General features: G+C 35.7%; 1 protein-coding gene across 6 annotated transcripts in view; it reads left to right on the top strand.

Annotated features, from left to right (window-relative positions):
- The window catches only part of EXOC6 (exocyst complex component 6), an 87,041-nt gene that overhangs the window by 15,061 nt on the left and 44,291 nt on the right, over positions 1-27,689 (top strand). For 5 of the 6 annotated variants that reach the window (XM_042019000.1, XM_042019002.1, XM_042019003.1 and 2 more), the window contains exons 2-16: positions 5,840-6,011; positions 7,290-7,337; positions 7,451-7,541; positions 8,454-8,499; positions 15,663-15,867; positions 16,955-17,110; positions 17,774-17,842; positions 19,832-19,915; positions 20,009-20,055; positions 20,438-20,558; positions 22,449-22,520; positions 23,112-23,209; positions 24,149-24,254; positions 26,126-26,235; positions 27,267-27,378. In XM_042019000.1, coding sequence (XP_041874934.1) covers positions 5,840-6,011; positions 7,290-7,337; positions 7,451-7,541; positions 8,454-8,499; positions 15,663-15,867; positions 16,955-17,110; positions 17,774-17,842; positions 19,832-19,915; positions 20,009-20,055; positions 20,438-20,558; positions 22,449-22,520; positions 23,112-23,209; positions 24,149-24,254; positions 26,126-26,235; positions 27,267-27,378 — 1,537 coding nt within the window. The remainder of the gene's footprint in view (positions 1-5,839; positions 6,012-7,289; positions 7,338-7,450; positions 7,542-8,453; positions 8,500-15,662; positions 15,868-16,954; positions 17,111-17,773; positions 17,843-19,831; positions 19,916-20,008; positions 20,056-20,437; positions 20,559-22,448; positions 22,521-23,111; positions 23,210-24,148; positions 24,255-26,125; positions 26,236-27,266; positions 27,379-27,689) is intronic. The other variant, XM_042019001.1, reaches the window with a different exon arrangement.

Here is a 27,689-nt window from a genome sequence, read left to right as displayed (position 1 = left end):
TTTTTTTTTTTTTTTTTTTTTTTTTTTTTTTTTTTTTTTTTGCTTCTAACTTTTTATTTCCCTCCTCCTTAGTGAAATGCTCATCCTCTTTCAATCCCGCCTACACTCAGGCATTTAAGGACATCTATCCTTAATTGCATGCACAGAAATATTTGTATGAAATGATAGCAGAAATGTATTTTTGAAGTGAGACTGTAACCATTTGTGAAGACATTTATGATGCTCGCTTGGAGTGATAATGTATACGTACGGACTTACCATTATGGAATAGATCAGATGATTTCAGGATAATTGATTTTTAGTATTATTTTTGAAGGGTCGTGTGGAATTCTTGGCATGTTAAGTTTTACAATTTTTGACTGAATTTTAGTTCTCTGGAGATGAGCCTTTTTGCTTACTTAACAGTTGGTGGTTTTGTGCATAGGATGGTGCCCTCTGGTGCTTCAATATATTTTTACATTTAAACACAAAAAGTCATCAATAAGAGCTATTAAATACACGTTTTTCATATTGTGGTTTAGTTTTGAAAGTAAAAGTTTTAGGGAAGTTTTTTTACGGTATAAAGTAAACTTATTTTATTGTTTTAAATTGGAAAATAGTTGCATATCTGAAAATTCTACTTCATTTTTTCTTGAGACCTGAATTCAAATCTGTTTATGCTTGTCTTTCTCCCTTCAGCTTACCTGGTTAAAAAGATCAAGGTAAAAATATCCCTATTGCAATAAAATGTATCCAGTGAACTGAGACATCTTTTTCCTTTAGGTTAGTCTCTGACTACTCCTAGTTTATTTTTTTTTTCCTTTTTCAATTACTTTCTACACTATCTTCTTTTTACCTAGACTGACTTTAATATGACTCATCCAATTGTTGGGATGAGTAAAAAAAAAATGTGTCTCAGTTTATATACAGAGTTCTGGGAATATAGACAAAGAACCTGCTACACATTACCAGGAAAGTTGTTCAGCTCTGCTTGTGCTCTTCATGGGTTCCCTGCTTGCCCTGTCGATTAGGGAGGAACATTCAAGTTAATGTTCTCTCATTCCAGATTGAAAATTAAGGTGATAATGTTGTGCAGTTTTGGGGTTTTTTGGGAGCCAAAATCAAATATAAGCTTCAGTCTCCAACAACAGTGATTTTCTCCTGTTTTGATCCAGTTTGAAGACTCCTACCAAGGAAAAAACTTTGTCAAAGTTTCATGGTATGAATCAAGCACTAGTAGTCTATAGGTTCCTATAGCTGTGCAGATCAGAGGTTGAAAGCAGTTGTAATAAGAACTGATCGTGTCTTTCAGTTTGACACAGTTCAAATTTGTGCTATGTTTCAGACCGTCAGCATCTACTTCAGGGGTCCATAAAGCTGAGGAAGATCCTTGGGGCTCTTCATTCAGAGGTGTATAAATGTAAACAGAACCTGAAAGAACTATATTACACATGTAAAACTTCTTTTGGTATCCTAGGCACATTTTCCCCTTTTTATGACACTTCCTCCTGCTGGATGTGAAGCAATTTACAGTGAGAGAGAGATTTTTAGGGTAGACATAATTGCATGTTATTGTCATCTCCTGAAGAAATGGAGCTAGAAGGGTTACTACTTCCTCACTCGCTTTCCAACAGAAAACACTCTGTGTTGTAAATTCAGTTAATTTTGTCTTGTAATTAAAAAAATTATCTCAAGGATGCTTTTAGGATTCCATGTCTCTTCAAGGTACTGCAATATTGGTCACTTGTCTGCCTGATAATTTAGTTCTCAAAAGTGGAGAATTGTTATCCGCATCTCTTGCAGTGTCATTATCTGTTGAAATGTACACTTTCAGATAATTATTCAGAGGTAGCAATTACTTTATTTAGATAGGTGTAGATAATCTTTGAAATAAATATATGTATGGAAAATAAGCTTCAGTATCAGAAATAAACTATGATGTGTGATGTTCCGTAATGGGTAAATCAGATGTGTATTGTCTCAGTTGTGTTTGCAGATTTGAGGAAAAGCCTGATTTCTGTCCATGGCCAGAGATGGCCTGGCTCTCCAGTGTACACTTACTTTTTCACAAAGGCCAGTGCTTTAGGCCAGACTTTGTTCTGAAGCCCCTGAAACAGCATGTGTAAAGTGTCTTCAGAGGACAGTGTCCTAAGGGAGTCAGTAAACCCGTTTAATTCATCTTCTTCTCACCTAGATGGGAAAGTTGTGATACAAAGTGTGAATTTCTTCTAAATACTCTGATTTATTTCTGTAAAGGCAAGCAGTTCTTTTTCAGGGTTTTATTCACTTGTGTGCTGGCGAGCGTTGATTTGTTGTTCCCACAAGATGGAGCTGTCTACATATGTAATTAACATGGAATTTATACTACTGATGCATCTTGGGGAGCTCTGTCAAAATACTGGTTTAAATCATAGGTCACAATTTTATTAGTATCTTTGCAGAAAAGGGTACAATGTATGACACAAAACAGTAACTATTATTTTAAGGAGGTAGGGTAATCTTGTGATTAAGGCATTGGGAGGTACACAGTATTTCTTTCTTCCCCCCCCCGTTTCGAACATTTATTCCCTGTATTATTTTCAATTAAATATTGTGATAATACCCCTGAGATTAAAAACCAGTACTTTCTTATCATTAAATTTAGGCATAAGCAGCCTTAATATTGAGGAAAACCTAATCAATGCTGATTTTTATAACAGTGAAAACTGTATTACCTATGCTATGTTGTATGTACTTCCAGAACTTCTGGCTGTGTTTTCTGGAATTTTTTGATATCATTTTAAGGAGCAGTCTTCTGATTGCAAAGGATTCCCTTTTTTCAGTATTTTAACAGCATGTGTGAAAGCGTTGGCACGGATGTGAAATGGATAAAAAGTTATCAAGGCAGCTATTGGATACCTTCAAATCATCAGGCAATAACTAAGTCCAAAAAGACAGTGCATTGCTACCGTCAAAGAAAGTTTAGTGTTACAAACTCAAGTATGCAGTTCCTCTTGCACCATCTTTTTGCAGTCTCATTCTCCTTTTAGATATATTTTCTTTACTGAGTTTTACTGCTGTTTTCATTTATACTTACATTACACAATTTACAGTTTGAGCACATGGTGATAGAAGTCTCCTGTCTTTGTGATAATGCCTCCTTTCTCACTTCTCTTTGAGAACACTGGAAGGAGACCTAAACTTGAAGGCTTCTTCCACCCTTAAACAGAAAGGCTAAAGAAAGCAGTAATAAAATGAACTTTCGTTTTTGTGTATGGTGTTTTTGTTGGTTTGGTTTTGTTGGGTTTTTTTGGGGGGGGTTTTTTTTGTTTGTTTGTTTGGGTTGGGTTTTTTTGGGCTGGTTGGTTGGTTGGTTTGTTTTTGGGGTTTTGTTGTTGTTTTGGTTTGGTTTTTGGTTTTTTTCCTGTCTTTTTGCTTTAGCATGCAGTGCAGTATAGGTGGTGAGTCCAGCGCGTTTAGAGGAGGCTCATGCTTTCCAGTTATCTGTGAAGGCACTTTGATACATCTGGTCCTCCTAATCTTTTTTTTCTTCTCCAAGGACTCTGAAGACAGTTGGATGTCCCTCTGTGTCCACCCTCTAGTTTCCAGCCTCTCTGACCCTTTTCTTAATGGCGCAATATTCATGTAACCAACCTTTGTATTTTGGAGTGCTGCAACATCAGTCATTGAACCTTTTTCTCATCTTTTCCCCATTTCTTTACAGGTGGCAGTGCTAGGCTCCACATGCTTGCCCCTGTGTCTTCTCACACAGAACATTAGGTTGCCTAATGAGGCCTCACTCAGTGCCCACTGTGTCTTGTGCCTTTCCTTCCTCCCAGGCCAGGATGCTGCTTCTCCCGCCAGCCAGCACTGGGTTCTGGGTGTGGGTATTTCCCCCTGGCAGATGCAGGTCACTTGTGACCATTCACCACAGCCCTTTAAAGCTCAGTCATCCTGGGCAGCCTTGAGGGAGCCCTTTCAGGCAGTCTGACAGGAACCTCAAGAGGAGAGACTTACGGGCACACTTTTGCTTCTTCCAGCTGTCATTTCAAACTGTGGCAGTGGAAATGGTGAGGGGTGAACCACTTTATGGGTAAACAACCTTATTTTTCCCCTAGTGCACTTTGGAGGAAAGAACCTGCTTTCAGTACCATAGCCTTATTTTTCTGTCCCCAACAACAAAAGGGGTTGTTCTTGGAATATTTTGTTGAATAGTTTTGCCCTGAGAAAATACCTATAACAAGCAGAACGTAAGGAATTGGCTTTCTTCCTTCAGAATGTAGGAGAGCATATTGCCTTTCTTATGTCTCTTAAGTTCAGTTGCTTCTCTGAATATATTGTACGAGGTTAAAAGAAACTCAAAAAGCATAAGGAATCTTGTTACAAGTCTTTTCAATCTCTTCTGCATCCTTTTCTTCACTGAAAGGTCATGTTCCTGTCAGACACTCAGCTATAGGTTTGTTGTGCTGATGATGAGCCCAGATCTCATCAAAGCCCAGGGGTCTGGTTAGAAAAGGGAATCTTGAAGAATACAGGAAATCACACTTCTCCAAGAAGATTGGGAGGGAAGTACTTTCTGTCTACTCAAGAGTTTTAGAGGCTTTGACTCATGGTTACCTGGTTCTTGAACTTAAGACTGTACTTCTGCAAGCAACACTGAAACCCTTGGAACTTCAGCCTTTTCTTTTCCTCATCTTAACTTTTTAAAATTTTTATTTTTTTACAAACCAGCTTCTCCTTATAAATGTCCAGAGAAAACTTTGTAATTATGAAAGGAAATTAGAGGCTAAAAAAGCAATTTAAAGATTTTTGATCACTTCTATTTTCTAACACTCGTAGTTTGCAGTGCAAACATGTTTGTATGTGTATGACTAAATCATCCTTGTATTGCTGCTCTCATTCTGTGTGAGAAGCTACTTTAAAACTGCCTGTCTTTGCTGTTGTTGATGTATGAAATTATTAATCAACTTTTTGAACTGTCTGTGCCTTGTCTTTGTTGGGGGACTCCATACCTTTGGTTTTGGTACTGTTCTATGTAAAACCTCCTGGTTCCTCTGACAAAGTCTAAAGCTTTAAATTGCCCTCTGCCTCTTTCACTCATTCTTATGCTGGAGCCTTTTTGCATGCAGATTTCTGTTTCTGATGCTGCTTAGCAAACGGCGTCAGTAATTTCTCCCAAGTCATGTTTCCTCCTGGAGGTTTCAAAGTGAGCTATTAAAGAATTAGTAAAATAAGCCAAAAGACCTGATTCTAGTCCTTCCTGACAGTTAGATCCCATGGAGGAAGCAGCCTTAGGTGTGTGCATGCCACGGTTTTGCCCTGGGAGCCAGTGGGCGTGGGCAGGTGGGGACGGAGCTTTGGGGATTGCCAGGGGTCCGGCTGCTGCCGCACAATGCTCCGGTCATTCCGGCTGGAGTCATCTGACTCTGATTTAGTTGGATAACTCTGCTGGTAGGAATACCGGGAAAGCAAATTTGTATGTTTGCACTTCTTTATATTTAGCAAGGAGTGGAATTTGATGGAAAAGCGATCCATGCTATTTGAGGTGGTTGGAGAAACTGATTCTTTTGTACCCATATTTGAGCATTAGGGCATAAATAACAGACCAGTGAGGCTCAGGTCAACCATGATGTAACTGGTTAAGCACCTGGATTAATGCCATAAGGGCTGGGTTTTGTGCCATCAGTTCTCGGTTTTGTGCCATCTTTTTTTTAATGCTGATTTTGGTGGAGTGGGTCCACCAAAGGATACCACTGACATCAAGTTTGCTCACTTTTATTTTCTTTTTAAGAGAGATAGGTTTCAATAAAGATCGTTGCATACATACTATTTTCAACTGGGGATAAAAGTAAACTCTGATTTTCTTATTTGTATTTAATAGGTCTGTATATGATGACCAACCAAATGCACATCAGAAGTTTATGGAAAAACTTGATGCCTGCATACGTAACCATGACAGGGAGATAGAAAAAATGTGCAATTTTCACCATCAGGGCTTTGTGGATGCTATTACAGAACTTCTTAAAGTTAGGGCTGATGCAGAAAAACTAAAGGTAAGGAACAAGTTTTTCAGAGTTTCATATATCATCTTTGAATCTAAAAGAAGGAACTGGACTCTTCTACTGAAGATTAATTTAGTATTTATCACATGCATTCTGATGTTTGCAGCAATTTTTAGAAGTGAATTGGATTTATGATTAAAGCTGTGTTACCTGATACAGTAATTTACATTTACAAAGCTGAATATTTGATTAGATCTCATTCTGATTTTTTTTAATGTATGTTTTCAGAAAATGCTACCAAATTATTTTGCCTTTTTTAAAGACTTTCTCAGAAGGTAAAGGACAACAAATGATAAACACAGTATTTCTGAAATAGGTCTTTTCCTAATCATGCATTTATATGTCAGACCTTAGAAGAATTTAAAGTCCTTATTAGAAAACTAAAAATGCCACAATTATACATGAAAAAAAAAATGTTCTTTACTTTGTAATGAGCAGAAGAGTAGGTGATGTTAGTAGTTTTCATGAGATATGAGAACCAAGATTTACTCACAGATCAGAATGCAGAATAGTGAATTATGAGATCCGTCCCTTTTAGCTCTCCTTACACTTTTGAGAGCAAAATATGCACACCAGACAGAATGAGCATAGTTCATCAGAGGTTATGATTAGAGGACCATTATATAAAGGATATTCAGATAACAAGAGACCAAATACAGCATCAATGAGGTCATTGAGCATCTTTGTTCAGAAATTAATGAGATTTTTAATAAACTAGAATGTGCTTCCTTATTATGATGACCTAATGAGTCACTTACTATGTGGGAAAATCTGAGGTTGAGCTTTGCCTGCACCTGCAGCATTAAAATGTTGCTGTGGTTTGGAGATTTCCACGTTTGATGTTAATCAACCACCCAGTGTTTGCATTCAGCAAAGTATGAATGTTTAATTACCATAAAATGCAATCACCATTTCTTACAGACAATGAATGGCCCATAGAGCTCATTGAGGTTATCAAAAAGGGACCAGTGGTCAATTGGGTCAATGATTTGAATTGTTTGACAGACCTACAGAAACAAGGAAAGTTCAAAAATCCCAAGTAGATTTGAGAAGTTTGCCACAGAATCTGTTAGAAAGAACTGTCATAAGTAATTGAAGTTAACAAAAGCCCTTTGCGATCAAAAGTTCAAGTTCAAGCTGTAGAGTTAATTTGAATTTGCATTTCTTTGTTCTAAGTTTCTCAGGAAGCATGATCTGATTACAAGGGTGAGCAGTCACATCAGGGCAATATATGCATATTTGTCTAACAAAGGTGAAATTATTTTTAAGGTCCAAGTTACTGATACCAACCGAAGGCTTCAGGATGCTGGGAAAGAGGTGAGAGAATGGTGCTTCCTATATGAGCATTATGAATTTTTGTAGCAAAATAAATTTATTTGCATAATTTAAGTGTGATTTTCTTTCCTTTTTTAAAAAAATAAACCTTTAAGGTGATAGCTCAAACAGAGGAAATCATCCGATGTAGAGTTCAACAGCGGAATATTACAACAGTTGTGGAAAAACTACAGTTGTGTCTTCCAGGTGAGTGACCTATAGCTAAATAAGATGGCAAATTAAATAAAGTAAGTCACAATAGCCAAAAGGAAAAGACTTTTATTTTTTCTAAGTTGTGGTCTTGTAACATCCAGTTTAACGAAAAAATTAATAGGTTTTAAAAAAATGTCAAAACGTAGGTTCCATGTCTTTTGTAATATTTGACATAGAGCAATTGCGACACTGTCAGAAGACAGTGAGACATTTAAATGATCCAAACAATGTGGCCACATACAGCTTTGAATGAACTAATATTTTTGATATGTTAAACAATTCATTTTTTTGCTTGAGAGGGTGGGTTTTAGTGTTTGAATACTGGGGAAAATACTAATGATACTCTTTCAACGTTGTACTTTTAGCTCTGTGTCACTACAGGTGTTTTAAAATAAAACGTAAGGACTCTAAATGTTGTTTCAGGAAGGTAATATTGTAGGATTGCACATAAGCTCCCTAAGGGTTTTATCCTGTTTGTCATATTGGTGTAAAGTAGATTTGAGAATTTTTCTTTGTGAAGTCTTCTTGTTGACATGTTCTAAGTACAGTAGGTGGTACTGTTGCCTTTTTATGGAGACAGACCATGGACTGGTAATGCAGATAAGGTTGTGGCATGTAGTAAGTGAATGAATATGCTTGATATGTATAGTGCTGACTGTTTTGTTAATATTAATTATTTTTAATTTAAAAGCTGTTAAGAGTTCAGTTATTTTTTTCTTTTTTAGCTGCATTCTAGAATCTTTTTTTGCTAGGTTTATCACATTTATGCTATAGTAGTAATTAAATAAGGTAAATATAGCACATCCTTTTCTGTTTCTAATTTTGTCCTTTACAGTACATATTTTCCTTTTTTATTAACTAAAGCCATAATAAGACTAACAAATTAATCTGCTTGTTTTTATGCAGCGCTGGAAATGTACAGCAAACTAAAAGAACAGATGAGTGTAAAAAGGTGAGTAAACTTATTTCTATGAGAAAAAATGTAACATTTGTAAGTAAGTCGATAGAATAGCACTTACATAGACAAGTAAGTGTTCTAAGTCTGTAGCTTGGCATATGTGTAGTCTTTGTTTCCTACTGGCCTGTATTTCAAGAATATTTGAAAATGTTGTATTAAAGAGCTTCTAGGACCTTAGTGATTGCCATGAAAAATAATGCTTACTTAAATGGGCATGACATGTAATGACGTTATGATTATAAAATATGAAATAAAATTTGCTCTTCTTTATTACTTAAAGCAGTTTAAGAAGCAAGAAAAGTAAGATCCTTAGGGACTAAAGATCTTTCAGAGTACATTAATAGCTGATTAATATATCATCATATATTTAAATCAAACTCATAATGCAAGAAAAAAGGACATTTTACTCCTTATACCTTTCTTTAGACCTATCTGGTTTCTCTATACTTTTGTGTAAATGTGAATATGAGAACGAAGTGCAGATAATGTATTGTGGTTTGGGGTTTTTCCCTCTGTGACAAGTTGACTTGTTAAAAAGAATAAAAAATATAATTAAAAATTAATTTCTAGAATAACAGTTTATAGCTAGTACATGACTAGCTGGTCCTTCCTATTGTGTCTCCACTTTTCATCCTCTCAGGGAGCCACTCACTGCTGCTGTAGTCCCAGTATCCCCAGTTCTACCTCCCTCCATGGCAGCTTGGCTGCCCCTGCCCCAAGCTTTAGCTGCATCCTGCCCCACTGGGGCTGCTGCCTGCACCTCGCACACCCACCCCAGCAATACCACTGCAGCTATTTTCTTCTTCATGATTTCCATATCATCACTGCCACCGTGATCCCTGCCTGGTTTGCTCAGTCACTGGTGCTCTGTGCCTGCCCTTTCGGGATTCCTGGCTGCTGACGGTGCCTCTTTGTGCACTTGGCACCACCGCAGGGAGCTCCTGCTGACAAGTCTGTCTGGACAGGACTGGTTCCATTTGGAACTAGCTGTGCATGGTCAGTTGTCTGCAGGGCTGCTATGTAATCCAGATTTTGTCTGGATTTCAGTTTCTGAGTAGCCAGCACCTCCTACCATACTGTTGGACATCTGAAAAACCTCAACAGCAGCCACTGTGTATGAACAATCAGCTCTGAAGCCTGTGTGCAGACATGTCCAAAATGCTTCAGATTAACTGTACACATCAGCTCTATGAACATTGCAGCAAATCTGATGCATCTTTGACAGTGATATACGTGCTACACGATACCTAGGTATGTTTGCTCTCTGGGAGGTCTTTGCAGAAATACAAAAGCTTTAAGAATGACCTTACAGCTATGGTACTGGGGTGTTTCTTATTACAATTAAGACATGCTGTATGTGAAGCAGTGTGGTAGATCTCATCAGCTTGGCTACTATGCAATATTAGCTTTGAACAGGGCACTAGTTGGGCATCTGCTTAGAGCAGCTGGCATGTAGTAGTGGTAGTAGCATGTTATTGCAGCGTTCTTGGAGCGGCTCTGCATAAAGATGTAAATAGTCCCCTTGCTACTTCAGTCAGAGATCAGACTGAAGAGTGTGCTGTCTGAATCACACCACTTCTCTCTGCAAGGTCTTTTGTGGACTATGCTATGTTTAGTGTGCTGAAAATACTGGAAACACTGGGTTCAAGTGTGTATTCTGCCATACTTTTGCTCTGTCAGGCAAGGCAAGCAGTGTTCTAGTTTTTGAATTGCAGGGGAAGTTATAGTTCCTAATGTCATCGTGTAAAGAGCATTTAGGCGAGATAAAATTGCTGATGGTTTTTAGCATTTTGACTCCATATTTGCTAGTGGTTTTGTAGAGTCCACTGATGGTTGATGCGCTTTCTGAGAAACCATCAGCACTCTTCAAATCTTAAACTTATATCTGATAATTTTCCTGTGGAAGTTGTTGCCAGACAGGAAGTCTTGAAAGTCAAAGGACTCCTGAATTGAGGGGTTTGGACATGTTATTGTCATACCATAAAAAGATCTAAAGGAAAGGGGAGATGCTTTGATGTACCATGCCTTGAAATCACATGGAGTGCAGAAGGCTTAGACTCTGCTGCAGGCTACTGCTTCAGCTCAGATAACTCTTTCATTAGCTACGCTACAGTTACTATTTTGCCTGTGACTTACAATTCCCTATAATACAGCCTACAGGTGGCTATCCTATGGAACTTGCAGGTAATTCAAGTGGTAATTTCCTTGTGGCTCAGCAGAGTGCATTTATTCTGGCCTTTATCACTACTAAAAGATTGAGCAACAGCAAAGATGTATGACACATCCATAGTGTCAGTGCAAAGACTTGACAGCTGATGTGTACACATACAAGGGATTTCAAAATTGATCTTCCTAAGTTTTACTGTGAAGCCTTTTCCTGGAAGAGTCAGAGAGAGTAGCAGTCACAATCCCAGACATAACAAAGCAATGAGGAATGTTTGATTTAGGCAAAGATAATTTCTCATAAACCTTCATTGAGGTTTGTTAATGCAGCAAAGCTTTCACTGCTCTTTTTTAATAAAAAGACACCTTGACGTTCCCTGCTAGTGGCCTTTTAGAACGTATTTTTGTTATTCCATTGTCTTACAGTCTTGCACCATGAATAAAACTCTCAATTCTAATGTTTAAAGGAAGGGAAAACAAAAATATGGATACTCTATATGTTTGGGGGATAGTTGTTACAGAGAAAGATTGGAATTTCATTTCCTTTTTTTCCTGGTAGATCTCTTTTGAGATAATGCAGGGTTTTGGGTCCAGAATACATACTGGTTTGTGCAGATGGAATAGAGGTTTATGGAGAAGTCCAAAAAGCCATCTGTTGATAGCAACTTTTGGTCCTTACCAGCATGGGTAACATTTGAACTGATGACCTAGAGGTGAAAGGCTCTGTATCCTATTTATCTGTCTCCTGAGCCATGGATAACACAAGTTGACAAGAACTGTAGTAGTGAGAGGAAGTAACTGCAGAATCTGCTCTAAACAGACACAGTTGGCTGGAAAGAGTTACAGAGGGTTTAAAGTCTTAACTGGGGAAGCACAAAGGAGAAGTGTGGTTTTCTTGCTGCTCTCCCAACTGCCTAGTGGGGGCTATGCACTTAGACAATTCGAGCTTCAATTTTAAGTCTGAGATAAGGTCATCACACATTTCATACAGCTCTGTTACCATGGCCTTAGTGTTTGGATTTTGATATGTGTCTTGGGAGAAAGGTCCCAGCTGCTTCAAGTGATTGTGGTCTAACTGGAAACAGAACTGGTGTTCTTGCAAGTCTTTTTCCACAATAAATATTACAAAAAACCCAAACCCATCATAAAATGAAAATAATTAAATAAGTCAATCTGCTAAGGTTGTTGCTGAATCTTCTCAAATCTTCTGTGAGATGGACTGAAGAATGAGTATAGTGTTTCAGAGTGAGCTTTTTGCCCTGAAAGACTTGGATTTGTTTTTTGACCTTGGTATAAGCTTTTTTCCAAACTGTGGGAAGGACAGAGTTGGTTAGATATTTAGGTTACTAAAACTCACTGAGACAGCCATGCAGCCTTTCTCTGCATAAACCTTCCAACCATCCAAATAAACCGTAAGACATAAGGGATGCAAATATGAAAAGTTCATAATTTGTATAATTTGGTTTTACCCACGTGTGTATGGAAATAGAACAGATGAAACCATGGTGATTTGATTTTGTTTTTCTGCAGTGTTTTGGAACCACATCAGAATGCAGCACTGGCTTTTACCAGCTGCAAATCAATGCTTCCCAGAGGTACCATGGATATGGCAAAAAAACCCATCAAAATTTATATTTGATACTGAACTGTCAGCTGCTTTCTTTATCACCATTCTCAAGTCTTACTATTTCAATGATTTCACTTTTAAAAAAAATTTCCTACCACATCATTATTGACAAAAAAGGTATTCCACAGATCTTGTTTTTTTCCACACAGCAGCTCTTTAATCTGAATTTTGGAAATACTGAGCTTTTGATTGAGTTTATACAAGTTATAGAGTTATTAGTGCCTCTGTCTCAGTTCATGGTCCTTTGGGCAACTGAAAAAATTGGTATTTAAGTTTAAAAATTAGGTTTAAAGTTGGTAAGGCAACTAGATTAGAAAACAAAGACTTGTGGTAAAAGGATTTCAGTTGCAATTTCAACATGTCACCTTCAGGATCTCTCTGAATATGACTTTTCTGGAGCATTATTGAAAAATTCCAAGGAACTCCCTTTAATGTGTTTGGTAGCAAAGTTTTATGTATTTATTCAGTGGAAATGTAGAAAGCAGGAACATACAGTATTTCCTTTAAGGGAAGCACTAAAGTTGGGGAATACTACTATTTTTTCTTTGTAAACTAAGTTTATTTCCTTAATTAAAATAAAATGAGGATTCTGTCTCTCTTTTTTTTCAGCAGGAAATTTTGGGCTATAACTACATGTTTTTTTACTTAATAAGCTTGTGTGCAAATAACTTATTCTCAGTAAAATTCAGTCTTTGTGTTCATCTTGCTCCTGATCTGTGTAATTTCTTTACTGCTGTAGTTTAACTTGGTGCGGCTTTTTTTAGTAAGTTATGGTATTTCTCTTTACTGACTCCAAACAACACTCTGCTGATGAAAATCTTAAAAGCTCTCTTTGACATTTAAAGCATAAATGCATACTTCATGTACACTAAATTAATGGTCATTTTCTTTTAGTTTTGGGTTTTTTGTGTGTTGATGTTTCATATTCTCTACAGACCTGACTCTTCTGTGCCCGGGGCATTTGGCAAAGAATAAGATGATGCAAAACACTAATATTAATCTTTGAAGGGGGGGGGGGGGGTTGGCTGTTTGTTGTGAGGGGGTTTTTTGTTTACTTTTGTGTTGTATTTTGGTTTCTTCTGTCCTGGTTCTTGATAGTATTAGAAGGTTCCATTTTTATAGTTTGGGTATGTTGGTAAAATCCATCATGCAATTTTCTTGTTCTGGTGTTGAAATGGATCATTTCTGCACAGTTATATCATATGACCCATGTTGGTGTTTCAAACTTGTGTCTTTAGTTTCAAAAAATTACGAATTTTGCATTGAGGAGCATATTCTCACAAGATTAGCTCAGAAGAATAGACAGAAGAATACTGTATGTATATGAAAAAATAACTTTGAAGATACTTCTTTAACTCATTTGTAGTCACATGGGCAATCTTCACCTTACGTGATTGATGATATATGATGGGAACGAATAATATTGTCAAAATCTTCAGCATTGAGTTAAATCTATGGAAAGTTTTAAAATCTGAATACGTAAATACATCATTCTAACTAATGATATGCAAAACTTTTAGTTTAAATCCTGACCTGCAGATGACCTTCAAATTAATAAGACTTCAGTGCTTTATCAGAACAGATGTTAAAAGGGCAAGGTCCTGAGCTCCATATATGTATAATTAGTAAGGGACTCTAGAATGGATTTAAAATGGATTATGTTAATTCTGATCTTAGAGCCAGCAGTCAAAAACCTTCCAGATGAACTAACAGTGTTCTGATAAGCTGATCTGTATAATTTAAATAAAAACCTTTTATACCATTTTGATGCTATTATGGTTTTATTCCCCAGAAGTCTCACCATGTGGCGCACTCTTGGCCATTTTCTGTTTAGAAAAACAAAACCCACACACATAAACCCCCCAGACCTTTTCTTATGTGCAACATTCCCGTCACCTTATGTATATTTTATATAAACCAAGTGTATAATAAACAAAAGCTCCTAATTTACACTTGAAACCTCTTTATTTGCAGTCTTCTGAAAGCAGCTCTGTTCTGGAATAAAAGAGAAGATTTTTCCCATCCTCCAGCTATGCTGAGTTGTTAACTTAGAAATGTCTTGATTAAGAAGATTCAAAACACTGTCTTAATTTCAGAATTGAACAAGAAGTCATGACTGTAGTTGTTAGTAATTTGTTATTGCTTGTGTACTGAAGGAAGCCAGAAACTTGAATTACATTTTTTGAAAGTGTTTACTCACTATATTTACAAAGTAATGTCTGGAAACTAAAGAACCATTAAGGACAATTTTCCAGGTTTTCTCATTTGAAGGGATTTTCCTCATATTCAGCTTTTTCCTTCAAAATAATTTCGTAATTTTCCAAAACAGATTATTTGGGACTTTCAGGAGGAAAAAGGAACTAAGATTATGGAAGAAAAGCTGAAAATGGGTTAAGGATATTACTCCATATTTGTGGAAAGAAAGGGTTGGAACTAGCAGCAAATTAACTCCATCTGATCTGAGTGTTTTTGCTTTTCCCATTTAAGACCAAGCCAGAAGGTTTCGGTTTACCTTACTCTGTTCTAACAATCAGACAAACTAAATTCATTTTCCCAAATGCCTCCAGGGCTGAGTAGCTGGTAAGAGTACTACATAAAGGAAAATTATTGTCACATCTACAATTGACTGCTGTCCTGCTCATGTTTAACCTGGTTCCTATACCTCTCTTTAAAATGTGGTTGAGATCACAGGTTTGTTGATTATAGTACTTTGTTGATTCAATGTAGTTGTTTTCTGGGTGGGATAGACTGTATTTTATCAGAAGAGTTAATAGGTTTGTGGTTTACAGCAAAATATGATATACTGCTGGAAAAAAACATTGTTCAGGATAGGTGTATACATGTCTTTTCTGACTAAGGATGGTGGAAAGAAGGTGGGCGTAGATGTGTGTCTGTGTTCACATATACCTGAAGAAGGCAGATACCTGCAGGCATGCTTTTTCAAGATTTTTTTCACTGTTTGGTGCGTATACTGCAGTGTTGGGTGATTGGCAGTTTGTGTTTCAGAAAAAAACTCCAACTTGTAAAAAGCCTAATCAGTTCAATATAGAAGGGAAGATAATGGTTATGACTTTAGTGTCTCCATTCTGCACAGTGCACCATGTGGTCCTGGGACTGTTGATCAGAACAGTTAATACTCTAGGAGCCTACTTAAAATTTTGACTTGGCTGAGCTACTCTGGCACTTCACAGGGTTTTTTTTTTTCAAACTTTATATGGATGACCTTTTGATTGTTAATTTTTCTAAAAACAGAGCAAACTAATTAGATGTGTATTGGTTGCATGTGTGATATTGATGTCTATATTTGATAAATAAATTATTAAGTTTTTATGAGAAGATACATAATTTTATTTTAATATCTTTGTAGATACTATTCTGCTTTGAAAACAATGGAGCAGCTAGAAAATCTATATCTTCCTAGAGTTAGCCAATACCGCTTCTGCCAGATAATGATAGAAAATCTTCCAAAACTGCGTGAAGAAATAAAAGAAATATCCATGTCAGATCTGAAGGATTTCTTAGAGAGTATTCGAAAACATTCTGACAGAATTGGGGAAACTGCCATGAAGCAGGTAAGCCAGCCTAACAGGATGACTTTGGTCCTGTTGTTTACTGAAAATTTGTTTCATTAGTCTCAAATTATCCCAGAAGGTTTATTCAAAGATTACAGTCATCCCACAGACCTCTGAGTAAAGAAGGAGAGCTGTGAAATGCTAACATGTTGTGTAGTTTTTATCAGTGTCCTAGACAAGAAGTAGTTTCCTCCCTGAGAAAGGAAGGAGAGATGCTGTGTATCTCAGGTTTCAAGAAATTACGAAATACTAGGAGTAGTCAACTCCTGAATAGTCTGTTTCTCAGCAGCTACTGCACCAAAACAAAGAGCAGCCTATCTGGCCAGCTGACCAGGATGAATTAGACAAAAGAAGTGTTGAGATAACTGCCTAGTTCTCTCTAAAGTGCTACTCGTACAGAAGACAGAGGTAAGAGCCAGGAGGACACTGAGACAGCTGGGGGCCTTGCCTGCTCCATCACAAAATAATCTGCCACTTCAGAGCACAGGTACTGGGCAAGGTTTAAAGCAGTTAATGCTTTTAGAATTTATTCAGAGAGCAAATGAAGTTTTCTTTTGACTTCTTGTTGACAGAATTCAGGTTGGGTTGCCATTTTGTCATCTAAGGTTCTTGTAAAATGCAGCATCGATTATTATAAATAAAACTTAATTGCAAAGTTGTGGTGTGCTGCCCTCAGTAGTAAGGACAATATAGTGCCCTTGACTTCTGCAGCTGACTACTCACTTAGACGTAACTGAAGACAGCAAAAAAATAGCTGGGAACTCAGATACCTGTACTTCATTTAAATATTGATTCTCTGTTTGCGATTTATGGTCAGGAAAATTACGGATTTTTTTTTTATTTTTTTCTGCCTTTAAAATTGTATTCTGGTAATTAGGGAAAAATTATGCAGGATTCACTATTGGATTCATTTATCATCCCAAATTGATGAAAGGCAAAATCACTGGTGTAGACTGAGGGTGCACACATCTTGCAGTTATACTGATGCATATTCAATTGTACCACCTGTTTTTCATGTCATAGCATATACTCATCAGTGATGAAATTTGAATTACATGCCTCTTAATTGGTTCTACTCTTAAAACAGGCACAGCAGCAGAAAACCTTTAGTACTGCTCTTCAGAAGCAGAATAATGTAAACTATGGTCGGAATATGCATTTAGGTAGAAACAGAATTTTGGAATCCAAGAATGAAATCACATTGAAGCGAACATTTGAAGATGAGGATGAACATGAAGAAGAGGTAACTTTGTACTAAATCAGTTCAACTTATTTAAAGTGAACTTTGTAGGTTTATTGAACAAAGCTCACAGTACATGGTCTTTAGATGGTTAACGTTAATTAGTAAAACATACAGAACACCTCCAAGGGGTACCAGTCCAGATCAGCATTTTAGGGTGAAAAATTAATGCTAATATTTTAGTTGTATTAATGCTAGCTTTAGCATTATGTTTGAGGACATTCATTCAGACAGGACCTGAAGTTACTCTGGAATTCAGTTGCAACTTACATCATCCATTACCTGTCCACTGTTACATGGCCCGCTGGAATATTCTGGTGTTGCTAAATCCAGCACTTTGGTGTTGAGGACCTCAACTTGGGTTAGAACTCTTTCATCTGTCAAATACTCGGTATTCCTAAATTGAATAAAACAGTGAGTATTTAGACCTTTAAATCTGATGCTCAAAACACAGAGAAAGGAGTGTGGTATTGTAACACAAATAAAATATATTACTGTAATACAAAGGGAGGAGAGATTGGAGCAGTTGTTTTATTGTTTTTGGATAGAAGCCATCCATTTTTGAGTCCTTATTATGTAGACAAGTTCTGTTGGTAATATATCCCATTTTGCAGATTATATGTTTATTATATTTTATCTACTCTTCTTTTTCCTTTACTTCTTTAGGTTTTAACTGCCCAAGATCTTGTAGACTTTTCTCCAGTCTACAGGTGTTTGCACATCTACTCAGTTTTGGTATGTATTAAGGTGACCTCAAGAAGAGATTTAAATTTTTGAAATTGCATGCTCATTTTCACATTGTTCATACTCTTAATAGTTCCCAAACAGGCAAGTGTGTTGCTTCTAGTGCTAGTAGTTCTGGATGAACCAGCTGAGATGGGTAGACTGTGGATACTCAGGGCATGAGCCCACCTGTTCTTTTGTATGCATAATAAAGGACACTCCACAAGGCATTAACTACCTAGGTGTTTTTAAGTATATATGTAAAATATGCATGTTTGCCTTAATACTGGTATTAGCACTTCTGCAGTTCCCACAAGTATTCCATGTTACCCAAATATTTGGATGAATATTACAAAACATAGGAATATTCAGACTGAATCTTGTGGAAGTCAGAGTAGTAGTGAAAAATAGGAAGCAAAACCTGGAGATTCTGACAGGGTGTGCCCAGGCAGATTAGGCTGGATTCAATGGCAGAGACACAGTAGCCCATTTTAGCTTCTGTGAAAGAGATTCAGTGCACAATCTTAAAAGGATGAACACTTTTTTTGGGAAACACGGTATCAAATTATTTGTTGTTTTCTGATTTTTCTTATGTCTCAGTTACTTTTGAAGTCAGGTTACTTATAGAATATAAGTATTAGTGACACGTTGATGATGTAGATGTAAGTATTGCTAATCCTACAGTCTCAGCTGGACCTGGCTTCAAGCATTCAGGCTGGGTTATCATCTTTTTATGGAATCCTTGCAGCAGTGTTACATGAAAGTTTGCATATTGAAATACTGTTTAAAATGTTATTTCACTGTCAGGACTGGGTAGAGATTTGATGCTGGGCGTAGAAGTCAACAATCTGAAAACTGCACTGAATATTTGGGCTGGAGGTGAATGGTTGATATCTGATCAGTATGTGTTTGTATGAATTGGAGCATACTGTGTATAGTTCTTCTGTAACTTGGTTTCAAGGGGATTTTTTTTTGTTTTTAAGCAAAGTCTCTTTTACTTTTAGGCTTTCTTAGGTTAGCAGTATTTCTAAATATGACTAAATATTCGTTATGAACTAAATATTCATTGTGAACTAAATACTCATTATGAACTAAATTTATATCTTATAAAGGAATTAGGTAAGTAGTGCTGTCTTAGTAGTATAAAATGTCTGTAATAATTTGATTTGGAGATTTTTTGGAAGACCAAGTAATGGAATTCTAAATAGCACTGGCCTAATCATGGGCTCATAAAGTGAAAACAAACCTTAAAAATGCTAAGATGCTTTATTATTCTTGCATACAAGTTACATGTGGTTTAGCAGATAGATGAGTCAATGCAGCACTGATTTCAAATGGACAGATGGTTTCTACTGAATGGTCATTTTAATGAGATGAGTAGGATGTCACTTGAATTCCTCGTAATATAACCTTTAGGCACAGAAGGTATTGTGTCTTTGAGGATCATGATAGGAAAAAAATCCAAATCCAGACTCATTATAAATCTGAAGAGAATAAGCAAATACTCAATAAATCTCATGTGTGTCTTTCCTGAGGCAAAGGTAATGCAGGAAGTGTTCAGATGTGTCATATATTCACAGAAGCTTTTTTGTAACAACTTTATAATGCAGTTACTTTCTTGATTAACCTAGACAAATGTTTTAGGAGACAGTGAGTTTCAATTATACAGTAATAGGCAATATGCCTTGTCTATGAATATTAATACACTCTGAAAGTTGTAGTTTAAAAATGGACATACTGTTTAAAATGAATAATATTACTTGACAAAATGTACGCACACGAGCAAAATTTTTGTTTACAGTACAGGCTGCAAGCTTCTCTACAGAAAGTGGTAATTTCTGCGTATTTCACGCAAAACTTTGCGGGTGTCAGTTGGAGGTTTACATGTGGAATAAATGCAAAATATGTGCTTAGTTTAAGAGAATTCTACCCTTAAATTAAGAAGAGCCTTTTTCATACGGAGACAATATTCTTTTTTTGACTACTTACATCTTTTTTTAGGGTGACGGAGAAATATTTGAAAATTACTACAGAAAACAAAGGAGGAAACAAGCAAGATTAGTTTTGCAACCACAGTCAAGCATGGTAATCAGTACTTTTGGTTTTGCCTTGATTTGAGTTGAAGCTAATGCTTAGTGGTATTTTTGTTCCTAAACTTGTTTTCTTTTTCGCTGAAAGCATGAAACAGTAGAAGGCTACAGAAGATACTTCAGTCAAATTGTAGGGTAAGTTTTCTTAATGAAAACTTATTTCAGTTTTACTGTGTTGATTCTTAATTCAACCTATCTCCCATTGTCCAAAAACTTTCTTCTGCAAGATTCAGTTTCTGCACAAATCGTGTGGGTGGTTATTGCTGGATCTGAGCAGGAAAGAGCATCCAGATCCTACCAGCACAGTGCCCTACAAGGACCCTCCAGCATCCTGGGCTCCAGATGGCATGAAACAAACTTTTCACATTTTTACTTCATTCTGGGTGAAGCACAACAGCAAACCTACTGAAGTGTCACTGCTCCCATGGGGAAGGTTTTGGCTATACTTGGGTGTGAAGGGTAGTATTTGCTCTAATATTAGAAACAACTTAATAATTTAAGTATTATTTTGTTTTAGTTTTTTTGTAGTAGAAGACCACATTTTACATGTAACGCAAGGATTGGTAACTAGAACATACACTGATGAACTCTGGAACATGGCCCTTTCCAAGATCATTGCTGTTCTTAGAACACATTCAGTAAGTGAGAAGTCTTACCAGTATTGCAGTTTAAATCCTTTTACTTCAGAGCTCTGTGTATTTAAAGCTGGGATAGCAACAAAGTGAAAAATTACACCTCTCTCATGTTTTCTTTTTCTCGTGATTAAAAATTGCTCAGATTTGGGAGGGAGCCTGCCAAGCTTTTGTTTTGCCCAACAGTATCAGGCTGTGATCCACAGCCATGGGCTATTTGCATAATCCTCCACTGATTTACAACTCACAGGGTCTTCCAAACCTTCTCTTAGTCCAGCAGTTTAGAATATGCAGAGTTAATCTGCTGTTATTATTGCAATCCTTCCTCATTAGTCTCAACTGACCTCTTCATTAGATCAGATTGAATAGTTCAGTGCTGAAAGCACCACCAGGAAATAGTTCCTAATTATCATTCCAAATGCTGTGTTTCCAAAATAAACTCCACCAGCAAAACCCTTGGAGCTCTCTCTTCAATGCTATAGCAGTGTTATGTTTATGTTGAAATAAAGGTATTAGAAAAATTCTGTATCACTCGGGTATTTCGGTGTGTTCAAGTGTGTCTCCTAAAGTTATATTCCTCCCTTAGCTGCAGTGATGCTGCATGCTATTTCTTATTCCTCTATGAAAAACCAATGGAATACACATTGTTCACTCAGACTGACTGATAATAAATTGCTCCAGAGTTTACTATTGGTGTAACTTTTACTATCAGAAAAAATAGAAGAATTTTATCTTTCCCTTTTTAATGTTTGCTAGCAGCATTTCCTTTATGCAGTGTTAATTTTTATTTTTACTAAAATTGATCTTTAATTCAAGGAATATTTTCTATTGCATATATACTCAGCAAAAATGGGGAAAAAGTTGAGATTGCAACCATAGTTAGCATAGGACCTTTATTATCAGTGGTACATGAGATGTTCTCATACGTTTTTACTTCTTTTGAGAGGATTGTGATTAATTAAGAAATATCCATCCAGAATTCTTTAAAGCTAAATACTTTGCTAGTTAATTGTCTCCGTGTAGATATATACACCTATATAAGAATATGATAATTTAAGGGTTGAAGGTAATGTAATCTCTAAAGAACTTTTCCAAGTCTTGTTGTCTACTTGGTCACTATTTCTTCCCAATCTGCATAACTCACATCAAACCCAGTTCTTTCAGAATCTCTCTAACATCATCCTACTGTAGACTAATGTTTAGATAAATAAACCAAACCCTTACTTTTAATAAAATACGCTAAAACCAAAACTTCAAGAAAGGTGAAACAGGTGTATATGGTCTTCAATCAATACTGTATTCTTGTGAAGCTCTAAATTATTTTAATATCAATTTTTTTTTTTACTTTATCTGGTATTGCAAATAGTGAAGCTGAGTTGTATGACTCTACACCTCTGAAAACCAAATTTCAGTCATCTAGTAAATAACTTAATGTCTTGACCTTTTTATCATCCAATTTAAATTTGAACTTGTTTAGAAAATATTTTATTAAGTTTTACCCATACAGCTGGGAAAAACTGTCTGAGGTGGTACAGCATTAGTTAGACCCAGGCTTGGTGGTCAAAAGAATGTCCTGTGGAACCTCTCTGATACTGATTTAGCCAAGTGTGCTTATGTTCCACTAAAATAAATGTAATTTGCTGATTTTCAGTCTCAGTACACCATGCTGGTATTTATTGAATCTCATATTTTAGTTTACTTTTTCTGAACTTCTACACCATTGATAGTTGTATAAAAATTTAACAAATACTTTTGTGTAGCTGGACTAAGTAAAGACAATTGAGTTTAAGTTGTTTTTCACTAGGGCTGGAGAGTTTAACCTGTGATAGTATTCTTTGAAAATATATGTTCCATATTTTAAATCCTTTTAACAAAACCAGAATTTCTCACTTTCAGTCATATTGCAGTGATCCTGACCTTGTTCTGGAACTGAAGAATCTCATTGTAGTATTTGCTGATACTTTGCAGGTACATTCTGTATTATTAATTTAACTGAAATTCTTGTAGTCAGATTTTAACTTTAGATGAGTGCGATGTTTGTGTTTTCATGAATCATATATACAAATCAAACCCAAAATTACACAGTAATATTTTAAAAATGTATTTCTTGCCTTGGGTCTTCATTTTCATTATTATGAACTGAACATATGTGTTCTGGGCTATCCAGCAAGCCTTAGTTATTCATATCTGTGCCAAATTAGTTTTGTAATCTGTGTATGCTCTTGTTTTTTAAAAATGCTTCACTTCTCATCTTAAAAAAGAATAGCATTCCAGTTATCCTTAACTCTTTAGCTGAAAGACCAAGTGAACATCATTGGGAAGTATTCTTGCAATTTTTAACAAACAAGGACAAATGGGGTAAATTTCTGAGTGCATAGGATAAATACTTTGGTAAAAATTTAATAAATCAACATGTAGTGGTGGGCTGAAAGTACTATGATCTGTGTTATAGAGGTGACAAGATTGAATAATAAATCTCACCTCAGATTTCTGAAGTGTTGTGATAGGAATTGAGTGTATTGGTTCTTGAACTATCCCCTTTTCATTTTTATCCTTTAGGGCTATGGTTTTCCTGTGAACCGACTCTTTGATCTTTTATTTGAGATAAGAGACCAATACAATGAAACACTTCTTAAAAAGTGGTCTGTGTTGTTCAGGTACAGTACATCAAAATAGTTGTGCCTTTTATATTGCATCTATTGTTTTTGTCTGAGTTCAAGTTTTTATGATGTAATTCTGAAAGAATTTGTTAACTCAAGTGTTGTGTATGAATTTCAGGTTGGTTAGGACTAAGATACTCATCACATGTAACTACAATTAGAAGAGGAGACATCAAGTACTGCTTCTATAGTTAATGGAAAGAAGGAAGGTGTCCAAAGGAACATTATCAGAGAAACATGTAGGAAAGAGACATCTGTTTCTCTTCTTTAGGAACCTAATAATTCTAGGTTATTGCAATAGGGCTTTAGGTTCCTAATTTAGGTTGTCTTAATGTTTACTGTTAGTTGATACACATATCTCATGACAAACTACTGACATTGCCAGTATGTCTTCATGGTTTTTTTAATGAAGGTTGGTTTCCACCAATTCCTTGGGATCATTTAATTGAATAAAATTTAAACCCAGGAATATGTCAGCCTGAGACTGTACTCCAAAGCCTATTTACAGATGGGGTGTGATGTCTCAATGTGCAGAAATCGTTTGCCATAAAATGTTTCATTACAGAAAAACTTAATATTAAATTGACCACTTAAGGTTGTCCAGCTCTCTGGAAAAGTGTAGGTGTCCATAATCAGTAGGTATATTATGGTTTACTCTGGAGTGGATTAGTTGCTCTGAGGTTCCTTTGCTGTATTATGTACATATTAAAACACTTCTGGGTTCTTGCTCTGTGATTCAACACACTGTAAAAAGTTAATATATATGAAGTATTTCCAAAGTAATTAAAAATACTTGGGATGTGTAAAATTCTTAAAACTTTTTGAAAGTGCACACCTAAGTGTGGTAGTAAAATTTATATTTATTTACACATGTTAACACCAGAAAATACTGTAAGTTACATGTGTAAATTTTTTTTCACTTCACTTATTCACCAGGGATATTTTTGAAGCAGACAACTACAGCCCTATCCCTGTAGCAAATGAAGAGGAATACAGAATTGTTATAAGCAAATTTCCTTTTCAAGATGCAGAACTTGATAAGGTAAGGGAATCTTTTATGTTATTAAAGTTTGTGGAAATCCAGTTGAAGACACTAGGGACAGTAATGATTTTTATAATCAAAAAACAATTAAAATTTGAAAAGCTAGGTCGATTAAGAGGCTAAATCACCTTCTTTGTGTGTAATTATCTAGTCATAAGTAAATATGAAAATGAAAGGTTGACTCATTTGTTCAGATGTTGGAGTGAATAATGAAACCCATTGTTTTGTAAACAAATTAATAATAGAGTTTAATTGAAAAAGTCTTTATGTAATTATAATGCAATCTGTCTTCAGTTAATTTTTGTTGCAACTCACTGGGTTTAATTACTCAGTATATGCTGTTATATTGCAAAAATACATGTAAAATAGAGATTGGTTAGAGACGATGACTTTTGTATTTCACTTTTAAATTTTAATATTTGTGTTTGCATATGTGGGGCAAAATAAACATGAAGGGACTGTGAATAATTCTGCTATACTAGCACAGCAGTAGGATGTCCTTTTGTAGCCTCAGCCATTCTTTCACTACAGACTCTTTTCGCAGAAAGGTGATTAACCTGTTCTGCTATTCAAGTATGGTTTCAGAAATACCATGAAGAAGTAAGAGGCTCATGATGGAGTCTGTAGAGGGGCACTAAGTCTAAGAACCTCATGACAGTGGGAGTAACTGCTCTAGGGGGAAGCTGTTCTATACACAATCCACCACTACAGATACCTGCCAAAGTGAAAAGCTATTTTAATTCTATGGTTCAGCAGGGATTTGCCAGGCAAATGTAACAGCTGCATGTCATTAATACAGTGTTGCAATGAAGATGAAAAATTAAAGTTTTTATGCTGATTTTTGAATGAGATTCCAGAGTGCTTTCTGGATGCTTTCTGCCATCAAATTAATTTACTTAGCCTTTATAATACTAAAATAAGTTGAACAGAATGGAAATCCCTTATAGTGTTGGAAGTATACCATACCCTGGATACTATTTAGCATGGCATATTTTGCTAATAAATGGCAAAAGTTTTCATTTTGTACTGAATAGTTTTATCTGCTATACATATATGTATGGTTACTACAAAGATTTGGCTGTTGTTGATGGATGCTTTTTTTTTTTAAAGAGAAAATGAATTATTCATGCATGATACCAGTTGTTGATTATTTTTCTCATGCATTAGTCATAAAGAGAAAAAGTTTTTTTTGTAAACGTCAAAAATTATGTGTTCAATGCAGAAATACCTATTTGGTCTGTGTAGATTAAATTGAATTTATTCACTTTTGTTCTCCCAAATACAGTATCAGCTTTAAAATCAAAGTGTAAGAAGCATCTTATTATTACAAACTTACTACTATTTCCCACATGTTAATCCAAATTCCTGAAAATAATTCAAACTGCTTTGGTTTTGTGAACCATTAAAAAAATAGTCTGAGCATTCTCTAGATACTTTGGGAATCCCAGAAGAGTTGAACTTCTCAAACTTTTTTTTTGGCACTGCTTTCTTTGGGAAAAAAAAGTTTGTGTTTTTGAACCTCTTATCCCAATTACTTCTATCTTGTTCATTCAGATTAAAAGCAGTTTGAGAACTGTTTTTTAATGTATGTTTGTAAATTGCATTCTGCAGGGGCATCGTGAATTACATAAAATCTCCAAACTTTATTGTAATTTAAAGAAGTGATAAAATTCTATTTTGCTTATAAGCTATTTAAACAGACATGGAAGTCAGCTCAACACATGCAGCTTTGTATTTGATGAAAACCAGAAAAGGTTAAGATAGATTAAAACATTGATAATGTTAAGTGGCTTTCTAATTGTTGTGTTTAGTACCAAGCTCTGTTGGAATCAGTTTCAAGTGTAAGACAGTATTATCTCTTATTTTCACAGCAATCCTTTCCAAAGAAGCTTCCAATGTCTCAGTCAGTGCCTCAAATTTATATGCAGGTGAAGGAATTTATTTATGCAAGCCTTAAGTTTTCAGAGTCACTTCACCGCAGGTAAGCTCGAACTATCAGAATGTGGCTGTAAAGTAGCTTGTAACTTTCAGGTCACCTAAAAATATATACTAAAATGAAAATAAACTTTCTTGTGTACTTGCTTGCTATGCTTGTTTCATAATTTACATATGTAATTCTTTATATATGTTTAATCTATGATTCCCAGTGCTGTAGCATATATTTATATGTATGTGGATATATATATACACTATACAATATGTGCATCGGTGAGTGTAGCTTGGTGTGGTAAGCAGTTTAAAACACTGCTGGGGTTTTTTAAACAGTATTGACTGGTTTGAATAATCTAGAGAACTTATTTAACAAGGCATGTAAAGATTGAAAAGTATACTTTGATACTGGACCATTTCAGAAGTAATTGTTTAGCATCCCTGATTACTTCCTAGTCTTTCCCTACTCAGTGCTTTGAGTTTCCTTAGCAATGATTTCTTCTGCAAGAAAATGAGCTGTCTGCATGTTCACTCCCTCTCCTCTCCCACGGTCTTCTGATGGAAAACATCACACTTCACCCATTTTCTTTCCTCTTCTGGCCTTCAAAAGCTTAGTATTAATTCCATAAAATAAAATTCAGAGATCTGAAATCTGGAAGGCATTTGTGGTCCTTGTCACCCACTTCTGCACTGTTAAAGATGTAAATTACTCCCTTTCACACATTCTTAATTGATACTGTTTATAATTTACACGTACTAATGAGCACATGTTGACCTCCTTAGTAACTCATTAAAACCCACAAATTACCCTTTACAAACTGCAGTGTCAATAAACATGTCTGAAATTTAAAAATAACAGATTTTGCTTCAGTGTTGAACTTCAGTTAATGGATAATTTGGTAAGTGAAAAAGGTGTTCTATCTGCTAGATCACAGAAAGCTTGGAGCAACTGGAATTTAAATGTACATAGAGAATTCTTAGCGTCAAAGGTTCCCTTTGCAGGGAAGAAATTAAAGTTATTAAATATCACTGTCAAAGTATTGTCATGTACAGCATAATTATAAAAATAAACTTTTTTTTCAGTTCAACAGAAATAGATGATATGCTCAGAAAATCTACAAATTTGCTGCTTACAAGAACTCTAAGTAGTTGTTTACAGAACCTAATTAAAAAACCTCATATAGGTTTAACAGAGGTAAGTTTTAAAACATATTCAAAACGATGGGTTTTAAAACAATCCATGCTAAAACTATTTTTCTAAATGTAGATACACAGATATTGACACCACAGTATGAGAAAATCAAGTAATGTTTACTTTAAAATGAAAAATTAAGAGAAGTATAAAAAAGCATCAATATCTGTTACATAAATAAGAGCAATACAGTGTTGGGTCTAGTTGGGCCCAGAGAGGCCTCATGAGAGAGACGTGACAATGAAAGAGTTTTGTGTTTTGTGTGATGAACAGAGAGTTGCAAGAAATAAGCCAAAGACTCTTACATTTTTGTT

The sequence above is a fragment of the Corvus kubaryi genome, unplaced genomic scaffold, assembly GCF_017639235.1.
Source record: "Corvus kubaryi isolate FWS band 111438036 unplaced genomic scaffold, C.kubaryi_AGA036_p1.0 138, whole genome shotgun sequence".
Lineage (NCBI taxonomy): Eukaryota > Metazoa > Chordata > Aves > Passeriformes > Corvidae > Corvus > Corvus kubaryi.
This window is presented reverse-complemented; position numbering and strand designations above follow the sequence as displayed.